The sequence below is a fragment of the Thunnus thynnus genome, chromosome 4 (genome assembly GCF_963924715.1).
Source record: "Thunnus thynnus chromosome 4, fThuThy2.1, whole genome shotgun sequence".
NCBI lineage: Eukaryota > Metazoa > Chordata > Actinopteri > Scombriformes > Scombridae > Thunnus > Thunnus thynnus.
In genome coordinates, this window is record NC_089520.1 from 20,218,817 (window position 1) to 20,229,276 (window position 10,460).

At 39.5% G+C, this 10,460-nt stretch overlaps 1 protein-coding gene across 1 annotated transcript; it reads left to right on the plus strand.

Annotated features, from left to right (window-relative positions):
• Nucleotides 1-53: 53 nt before the first annotated feature.
• Nucleotides 54-9,638, plus strand: LOC137181567 (tripartite motif-containing protein 16-like protein). The gene is made up of 7 exons (XM_067587366.1): nt 54-677; nt 3,623-3,718; nt 3,821-4,054; nt 4,137-4,305; nt 4,401-4,493; nt 7,429-7,500; nt 7,615-9,638. The coding sequence occupies exons 1-7, from the start codon at nt 204-206 to the stop codon at nt 8,175-8,177; spliced, it is 1,701 nt and encodes a 566-aa protein (XP_067443467.1). The 5' UTR covers nt 54-203; the 3' UTR covers nt 8,178-9,638.
• Nucleotides 9,639-10,460: the final 822 nt, after the last annotated feature.

Consider the following 10,460-nt stretch of genomic DNA (forward strand, 5'->3'; position numbering starts at 1 on the left):
TACCAAGGTCATAAAACCCCCCACAACGACACCGTCTTGCCATGACTTCATCTTCTTTGTCCCTCCCTCTTGAAGTTAGATCAAATATTTTAGTCACACCCATCTCCACTCTGAAATCAGGAAACCGAACATGCAAGACTACTGAGTCACTCCAGGAGGAAATGAAACATAACTAGTGAAACACCGCCTTTCTCTGCACAAACATGGCAGATCCCCGTGTCCCCGTGAGGATGAACCACCTCTGCTGTCGAATCTGCTGCAAAGTTCTCAGGAATCCTGCGACGATTCCCTGCGGCCACAACTTCTGCATGCAGTGTATTCAGGACTGCTGGGATCATGAAGAGAGCAGCGACTTTTCCTGCAGCTGTCCTGATTGTGGTTGCTCGTTTTCTTCCAGACCCCAGCTGATCAAGAACACAACTCTGGCTGACTTGGTTAGAGACACAGAAAGGTGTGATGCAGGCGTCGAGAAGAGAAAGCAGCAGCGCTCGGGAGAGTCAGTGAAGAGACCCCGCAGCTGCACAGTGACATCAAGAGGACCTTTGTGCTGGAGGCACAACAAACTCTTGAATGTTTACTGCTGCACTGATGAGAAGATTATATGTGAAGAGTGCGCTTCAGCTGAGCACGGAGGACACACAATTGGGTTGGTGGGAGAGGAACGGAGGAGGAAACAGGTATGTAAAACAAACAGACAAATAAATACTGCCATTTCTGACACATTATCAGCTGTAAACAAATATTGGATATGTGAGTGGAGAAAGCAGTCTTTCATTAGTTTTATTGGTGTTTTTACATGTGCTAGATTTAAACTTGGCACTAGATTACAGATTGCTTTTATTATTTGACGCAGGAGTCAACTTTCACTCTATTATCAATCAGAGGTCTCTGAGTTGGCAGGAGTTAGCATGACTACAATAATTGGTCTGTGATGTCTGAAAAAATTGTGGTTCATTGCATTTGCAGTTCAAGTTCCTGTGCTACAACTGAAAAAAAAACTGCGGAGGAAGCAGATGGGATAAAAAAGATCATTAATGTTTTTAATTCACTTCAAACTTCAAACTTGCTTTCCTTACTGTGGAAACTTGGGAATATTACATTACATTAGATTACATTTTCATTTAGCAGACGCTTTTATCCAAAGCGACGTACATATGAGTCTGATACAACACAAGCAAGGATCTAGTCAGGAGACAACAACATGAGGAAGTGCCATAAAGCTTAAGTTTGGGCTCGATAGGACGTAGATGCCACCAGGCAGTGCAACAAGGCAGTGATTAGAGTGCATAGAAGCATGTGTTTTTGTTTTTTGTTTTTTCTCTCCCTACAGTTCATCAAGTGCAGAGGTGTTCACAAAAGAGCTTGGTCTTTAGTCTTTTCTTAAAGATTGAGAGGGACTCTGCAGATCGAACAGAGTTTGGTAACTCGTTTCACCACCTGGGAACTACAGAGGAGAAGTGAGCTAGTTACTTAGGGCCCTGTTGTCGTGGTGGTACCAGGTGCCTTGTTGGCAGAGCGTAGTGAGCGGGAGGGAGTGTAGACCTGAATGAGGGAGTTCAGGTAGGCAGGAGCTGTTTTAGTTGCTATTTTATAAGTAAGTGTCAGGGTTTTGAATTTGATGCGGGCAGCAACTGGGAGCCTGTGGAGGGATATCAACAGCAGGGTGACATGTGCTGTTTTGGGCTGATTGAAGACCAGACGCGCTGCCGCGTTCTGGATCATCTGCAGAGGTTTAAGTGTACATGCAGGGAGGCCTGCCAGTAAGGAGTTGCAGTAGTCGATTCGTGATATTACGAGAGCCTGTACCAGGGGTTGTGCTGCATGCTCAGACAGGTAGGGTCTGATCTTCCTGATGTTGTACAGAGAATCGACACGATCAAGCGACTGAGGCCACGTGAACCTTAAAGGTTAGTTGGTCATCAATCATGACACCCAAGTTTCGGGCGGACTTTGTAGGCATGAGTTGGGTTGATTTGAGCCAATATGGTGTTAATCAGTTACCACTGAATTTGCAGCAAGTTTGCAGATAAAAACCAAATCAAAAGAAGAAAAGTTTCCAACAATTGTGGTGGAAAACTGCCACAAAATAAGGTTACTTTCAAAACTCAGGACAGAGCCACCAAGTATGATCAAGTCCCACATACATTATGCACATCATCAGGCACAAAAAGGATGTTACGTGTTGTGGAAACTGGAAAATCAGTTCTTGTCCAGTGCAGATGAGTGTTGGTGCTCAAATACCGGATTAATCGATCTTCATTGCTTTGTAAGGGGAGAGTTGCAGGAGCCTGTGTGTGTATTCTGCCCAGGAGAGGTCAAAAGAGCAGAGTGTCAGGGCAGCACTGAGAACAAGGAGGTGTTATTCCTCCAGAAACCCCCGTAAATCAGGATTTAACACACTGTCTGTGAGGATCCGTTTCTGTCTGTTGACTACAGCCAATGTTTCGATCTATTACCTGGTGAACAGTCTCTGACCTTCTTAATGAGGGATGGCCTCACACTATAATACGTTTTATGATCTGTGGACTTTTTGACCAGAGGACAGTATACTTCAATGAACTGAATGGCAAGCGGATCTTTGTTTAACACAGGACATTTGCTTTTTGTATGAACAGCCACTATGTTAAAGATGACCTTTTAACCTTTTTCCACAATAGCTTCTCATGATAGCATCCTTATGTATATCTTTGAATATTATAATATATGCATGTGCCACGAAACCAATGAGATGCTTTTAAACAATATATGTGTGCAGATAGCTGATAGGACAATCTTAGGAAGACCTTCCCTTTAACCTGGAGTATTAAAGGACATGTATCCTTTAAGGAGAGGAGTTAGTAGACAGGTTTCAAGTTTCCAGTGAAGCTCTTTGGTGGATTTTTTTGATATTTTTGCTTGCTTTTTTAGTACTTTGTACTTTGCTTTTGTGCTGAATAAATCCAAGTAGATCATTTTTTCATGTCCTGAAAGACAGAAAACTGAGGCTCTCTGTCAGATATGAACAGACTTTTAGGAGGAGAAAAGACCTCTTTAACACATATTGATTTCACTAATTTACTGTGCTGTTATTATTTTATCCAGTCATTAGAAACACTGGAAGATGGAACTCATTCTCGCTTAACAACCTGGCTGATAGGCAGGTGGAGAAGCAGTCTCTCCTCAGCTGTTATAGTACTTTGAGATAAAACACATTAACTGTAGCCAACAACAGGATACACATGACTTCACTTATTCAACCTTTAATTACATGGTCATGACATTTTCTTGGCTTAAGACATGTTGTTCTTCTCTTATCCTTTGTACTTCACAATATCTCTGCCACTTGCCACCATAGAGGAAGAGGTTTCAACCTTCCTCCAGGCTAAACTCTTTTATAATGAGTTTTCTTATATTTAGTTTCCCAACAAACAGTAAACATTGTAATATCATGTTGGATATATGTGACACATCTATTCATACTTGCAAAAGTAAGATCATATTGGAAATAAACACATGATTATAACAGGATTTTCCCTCACATACTAAACACCTATTTTTAAAGTCACCTTACTGTACTGACAAGCTTAAAACCAGTCTCACAAAACTAAACCAATCCTGTGTATTTCGATCCAACACACTAAAGGAGGAGCTGGAGAATGTAAAGAGGAAATCCAAGCAGATTCTCCAGAAACAAGAAGAGAAATGGAAAAACATGAGGAAGATTCGGGAACAGATTCAGGTAAAGGAGGACTTGTCCATATTGTGTACATTTTTGTTCACACTGTTCATACAGTTAGATACAGGACTCCATTGATCTCAAAGACTTGTGTGTGTAAAACAGGAGGAGGCAAGAGAAACAGATGACTACTGTGAAAGTGTCTTGGCCGGTGTCATTGACTCCGTGCAGAGACATTACCTGTCAGTGAGGCAGCTGATCGGTGCTCAGGAGGAGGCGACAGCAGCTCAGACTCGGATCTCCCTGCAGACCTTGGAGCTAAAAATGGAGGAAATTAAGAAAAGGGAGGCTGAGCTGGATCGCCTGGCACATACAGACAGCGATGTCTACTTCCTGCAGGTATTCTGATCACATCCCCGCCTGTAGGGAGTTTGACCTGTTTCTATATGGTGGATGATGATCAAGTTGTCTCTCCTCACAGGAATGGCCCTCACTCCAGCGTCTCTGTGAAGAAGACCATCACCACGCTTTCCATCAGGTTTCAGAGGATCCACTCCTTCCCTTTGAGTCCATAAAGAAGGCTGTTGAACAGCTTGGGAAGCAACTGGAAGCATTTTGTGACAAAGAATTTGTCTCAATCTCTCAAACTGGTATGTATATTTGTTAAAGAGCGGAAATATTGTCTCAAATCATAGTTTTCTTTCAACGCTTTTCATGGCTTTTTATTCCCTTTTATTCAATACAGCTGACAGTGGAGAACAACAGGAATCAGAAGAAGAGGAGACAGAGGAGGACGAGGTGCAGGAAATAGATGAAGCCAGTATCTCACAGTCTCATGGTGTGTACTTTAAACAATGACATGTATTTTTTAAATTTAAAATTTCAGCCTCCTCTGTGGATTAATATAATTGTTGCATCTTATGAAACCTGAAACACACTGAAACCCTCTGTCATCAAAATTCTTAAGTATTAAAAAAAAAATCACATTAAAAGATAAAACTTAAAATTCCCAAAATGTGCAACAACCTTCATGCAAAAATATTCTTTTATGTCTAAAAACTAAGCTTAATGCATTCAGAATTATATCTTTCTTTAAAGCTTGAATAGTGTAGCTTCAGGTGTGGAGCACTGCTTTAAGAAACCACAACACACCATCATTACTCATCATATAAAACTACATAATTAATCATACAAACCCCAAACCATACACTATTACACTTATTCCAAAGGTTCATTCATTTCATTCATTCATCCATTCAGCCAGTATATGTATATTCATAAGTTACCCATAACATGTGGAATATATGTGATTATTTATTGTATTTAGTTTTGTATGATATATAATATGTGCTGTTGTACAGTGAGTTATTGTATGTGTGAATGTGTTTCTTTGTGTATATTAAGTGTTGCTCTACACCTGCTGCTAATCAGTCAATGATTGATGAAAAGAAGAAGGGTCATTTGCATACACATCTAAAAGATATAATGTATTATTATATGCACAGTACCAGTCAACAGTTTGAACACATTTTCTCATTCAAGTGAATGGGAAAGTGTGTCCAAACTTTTGACTGGTACTCCATATAGATATTATGTGTTTAGTTTGGTTTTTAGCACTAAAGGAGTATTTTGATTTGATTTATGGGATTTTTTTTTTTTTTTTGCCAAGTACCCATATCCTGCCATTTGCTGCCCCATTACATCTGTATACTAATCATTAAATGTTGTGGGAATTTTCCTGTTTATGATAGATGGATTCACAGAGAGCATCTGTCTTTTCTGAGTTTTATTGTAATAAACAAAGTTCACATTTGCAAATGCAGATCTCCCAGTTTTCTAGGCTGAAAGAGATAATGCATGAAGTTCAGTGATAGTAAACATCCAATATCCGTCACCCAACCAGGTATTTTTTCAAGTAATTCACTGTATCTCTAGTGAGTTTCTTTCGGTCATCTGAGAATTATGAGTTGAAGGCCAAATCCTTATCTGCCTTTCCTCCCTTCAGGAATTTCTCTGAAATGAGAAAAAGTTATGGTGAGCGACTCCCACAGCTCACTTCTGTTGATACCTATTGGGAACATTTTCACACAGGAAGCAGAGAGAACAAAGTCTTACAATGTGCTTTTGGCTAAAGGCAGTATAACATAATCTTAAGACAATAACAAAGGTATAAGTGTCCGTTTCAATAAACCTCTAAGTTTAAGTGAGAATAACTTAATTGTGGTTTTGAAGGACCACTTTCAATTACAAAAAAATACACAAATAAAATTTAAAAAAATCTTATCTAGCCATACAGATAGTTTTTATTTTCTTTTTCCAGGTTTTGAGACCTCACTTTGAACAGTTTTTATTGGAACTATTTTCAACTGATAAAATAGTCCCTATGAAAACTATTCTGTCAACAGTGAGTGTAGAGAGAGACTTCTGTTGGATTAAAAGAAAAAATCAATGTCAATGAAATCCCGAAATATCTAATAATAATAAAACCTGGATAAAGGAAACCAAACCTATGGGCAGATTTTTGTCGTTGTTTCTTTTGATTTGTGTGGATTAATCCTTTGATATGATATAGACTGATATAGACTCCTTTTTTGGCAGATATGTCATGGAAGAAAAAGAAGAGGTGTAATAAATAAAATTAAGTTTTAAGTGAGCCAGTTTCAGGGTCCTGGTATTGTCTGTGTTGGCTCACTGGAATGACTTACTGGGACACTTAAAGGAACACTCCACCTGTGTCCCTTTCCGGGTTTTTCAAGTGGAGACGCCCCCTCAGCCATTAGGGTTAAGTGCCACCTTCCCCTCAAACACACACACACACGCAGGTAGTTTGCTGGCAGTGTCTTCCTAACATACTTGCTCACTGTAAGTTAGAGCATGAAAAATAGTCTATATATACTATGAACGCTGAGTCCGAGTGTTGGAAATGTTTATAAATGCACCAGACAGAGCCGCTGCTGAGTGCTTGCAGCTCTAGAGGAGAGAGCTGGGAGAAAACCCGGATCGGAGGGACAAATAACACCCGTGAGTCACACTGGATTCTGCTCTGATCCGGAGCTGTTTACTGGTGAAAGGAGAGCTCAGAGTTTATTTTTTAAACTTTGAGCAGAAGCAACAGTGAGTGCTCCATCTGTGTGTCTGTTAACACGTTTACCAGAGCAGCAACAGTGAGTGCTCTGTCTGTGTGTCTGTTAGCATGTTTAGTAGAGCAGCAGCAACAGCAAGTGCTCCGTCTATGTGTCTGTGTGTGTCTGTTAGCACGTTTACCAGAGCAGCAGCAACAGTGAGTGCTCCGTCTGTGTGTCTGTTAGCATGTTTAGTAGAGCAGCAGCAACAGTGAGTGCTCCATCTGTGTGTCTGTTAGCATGTTTAGTAGAGCAGCAGCAACAGTAAGTGCTCCATCCATCTCTGTGGCTACTGGCTGGGCGGGCTCGGAGGTTTATATCAGTTTATCTGTAGCAACATCATCATACAGAAACCTATGTCAGGACACATGGGAAAAGGGTTTTAGAAGGGCTTGGGAAAATAGCATTTTGATGTTAAAACATATGTACTTCGACCAAAATTTGAATTTTCGGATTTGAATCCATATGGAACACTAATGTGAAGCTACAGAATGATATAAAAAATTCAAAAAACAACGTACTTGCCCTTTAATGGAGTGGACTGATTGTTAATAGTGGTAGTAATTACACTTGTGCTCTTCCTGCCATGACAAGTCAAAATACTAATTTTTCAGTAGAGACACTTAATGATGCTCTGAAATTGTCTCATAGATCTTTCTGAAGTTAACAACACTGTAACTGGACAGACTGTGGAGCCTACAACCAGAGCAGAGTTTCTTCAGTGTGAGTTCATCTTTTACAAGAAGACTAACAGTCCTCTTCTCTACCATAGCTTTAACTCATAGCCTATGGCCTATTTACAGAGTGATAATTTTCACTTCTTCCTCAATACTTCAGATGCATGTGAATTAACCCTGGACCCCACTACAGCTCATGAGGACCTGCTCCTTTCCAAAGAGGGCAAAGAGGTGAGGTTGTGCCCTCAGAAATGTAAGAGCCCAACTATTCGTTGCCAGGAGCGGTTTGTCCACCGGCGACAGGTGCTGTGCAAGGAGGGACTGCAGGCCGAGCGCTGCTATTATGAGATAGAGGTAGAAGGAGACAAGACAGAGATTGCCCTCGCCTACAAAGGAATAGACAGAAAATCTCGCACAAGACTGTCAGCATTGGGGGGCAGTGCAAACTCCTGGAGTCTTGATCGGTCCACAAACTATTCTGTAAGCCACAAAGCTGACAGCGTCCAACTCACAACATCTCCCAGTAGTCACAGGATTGGTGTTTATCTGAAGTTCAGAGAGGGAACTCTGTCATTCTACGAGGTCTCAGAGAGTATGAAGTTTCTTTACAAGGTTGAAGCAGAGTTCACAGAACCGCTGTATCCGGGCTTCTGGCTAGGAGAGAAAAGTTGCATCAGGATCTCTGATCTGAGACAAGAAACTGTGAACTATAGTTCTCATTAGACAAGCACAGATTTTTATCGTTAGATATATGAAATACAGCTAAATTACATATTTTTATATACAAAACTCTGTTAGAGAGTGAAACCACTGAACAGCATTACCATCTTTATAAATAATCTCATTGTGCTGAACTCAAGGAAGTGAAACAACTCTGAGGTTAAACTATATCTCAGTTTTATATGGGGGCCCTATGGATTCCTTCAAGGACCCCCGTTGGTGCCTGGGCCACACTTTGGGAACCTCTGCCTTACAGAATATAACTGAGGAACAGTTTCTTGTCAACAAATGTAACTCAGCTGAAAAGATGATTCAACATACCACAGCATTTCAATCATGTATAATAATTGTGATAACCTTTCTATATAGATTGTGATTTCTGTTACACAGAATATAAATTGGATTTTTTTTGTAACTAAATTCATTCTGTGAATGTATAATTTACCTAATGTTATCAGCATATGATTGGTCACAAATAAGTGGTCATGAAATGAAGATTCATAATATAGTGAAAAACATTCTTAGCTGCAACTCAACACCAAACCTTTTTGTTGAGTTTATTTTATACTTCAGCCAGAGGGAGGCAGAGTAATGTCTGTCACAGACATTTTGTACATATTTACTAATAGTAACTAGTATATGTATATGTGTATGTATATAAACCCTTAATTGTATTTGGTATTTTGTATTTGTAATGTAATGTCCAAATCTTTTCCCATTTTAAAGTGATTTGTTTTGTTCAGATGGATTGACAGGGTGCAGTAGTGTCATTATTTTGAATATATAGTTAGTACGTTAATATGCTCACAATAAATGGTGCACAGATAACAACCTACTGCCCAATGTCAACTAAACCAAGGAGGTGATTGTTGATTTTAGAAAAAAGGAGGCAAAGACACACATCCCTGTCTACATCAGTGGAGCTGAGGTGGAGCAGGTGAACAGTTTTAGGTTCCTGTCATGGACATTACACATCTCCACCCCAGTAAAAAAAAAAAAAAGCTCAGAAATGACTGAACTTCTTGAGGAAACTTAAGAAGACAAAATTCTCATCTCAAGTTCTTGTTAACTTTTACAGAGGAGCAATAGAAAGCATCCTGGCTGGAAACATCACAGATTGGCATGAGATATGCATGGCCCAAGACAGGAATGCTCTGCAGCAGGTGATTAAAACTGCCCAGAATATCACTGGTACCCATCTACTGAGCATTAGTGATATCAGTGAGATGAGGAGCCTGCACACAGCCCAAAGGATACTAAAAGACAAAACCCACCCCAACCACAGCCTGTTCACCCTGCTGCCATCTGGCAAGAGAAGTATCTGCTGAAGCAGGCTGTGAGACTCCTCAATTCACCCTCTGCACTACAATATAAAAAATAGTTTTATTTTTATGACTTATTATTTATTAACCCATTTATATCATTTCTGTCTTTGTGAGTAACATTAAAGGACTACAAACTACACTTTGTTATACAATCTTGTGTTGTAAAATGATAATACATGAATCTTGAATCTTGAATGACAATGTTAAGCAGATGAAATGTTTACCTTCTTAGTTTAGCATGTTAGCATGTGAACATATGCTAATTAGTAGTCAAAACAATGTACAGGTGAGGCTGAAGGGAATGTCAATAGCTTTGTAGGTATTCATAAACATATTCATAAAACTTCACATATTCATATTCATTAACGAAGTACTGGACACATTAAAATTCAGGGGATCACTAAAGTGATAATTAATCTCTGAGTTAGCCATATCAAGTGGATATCAACCACATTTACAGTCTTTTTAGCATAAAATTCCCTCTTTGTGTTTCCCTGTTGAGCTGCGGTGAAGTATAGTAACAAAAAGAGAGACTTTTGCACTAAAAATACTTTAATGTTGAAAGACATCTACTTGATTTGATTCACTTGGACGGCTGAAGCTTCATATTAGTTTCAGACTAACTTTTTAATGCATTTTCACACAGAAGGAGGCTTCTGGATTTTGTCCCCCATCACTTACATTGTAAATGCATTATGAAGGGATCTTCTAATGGTCAGTACAGGAGGAAAGATTAAAGCAATAAAAACATGTTTCAATGTTCAATTTGGCACCTGAATATTGTTTTAAGACAGACTTGTGAAAAAATTGTGATTCCGTCCTTTAAAGAGGTTGAGAATAAAGATAATACTCTTGTGTGGAGGTCGAGTCCAGTTCGACTCACAATTGAAAGGCTGAAAAACAATGACAGAGTTATGACTCACTTTTGAACAAGAACAAAATCCAAAATCAAACGGCAGCT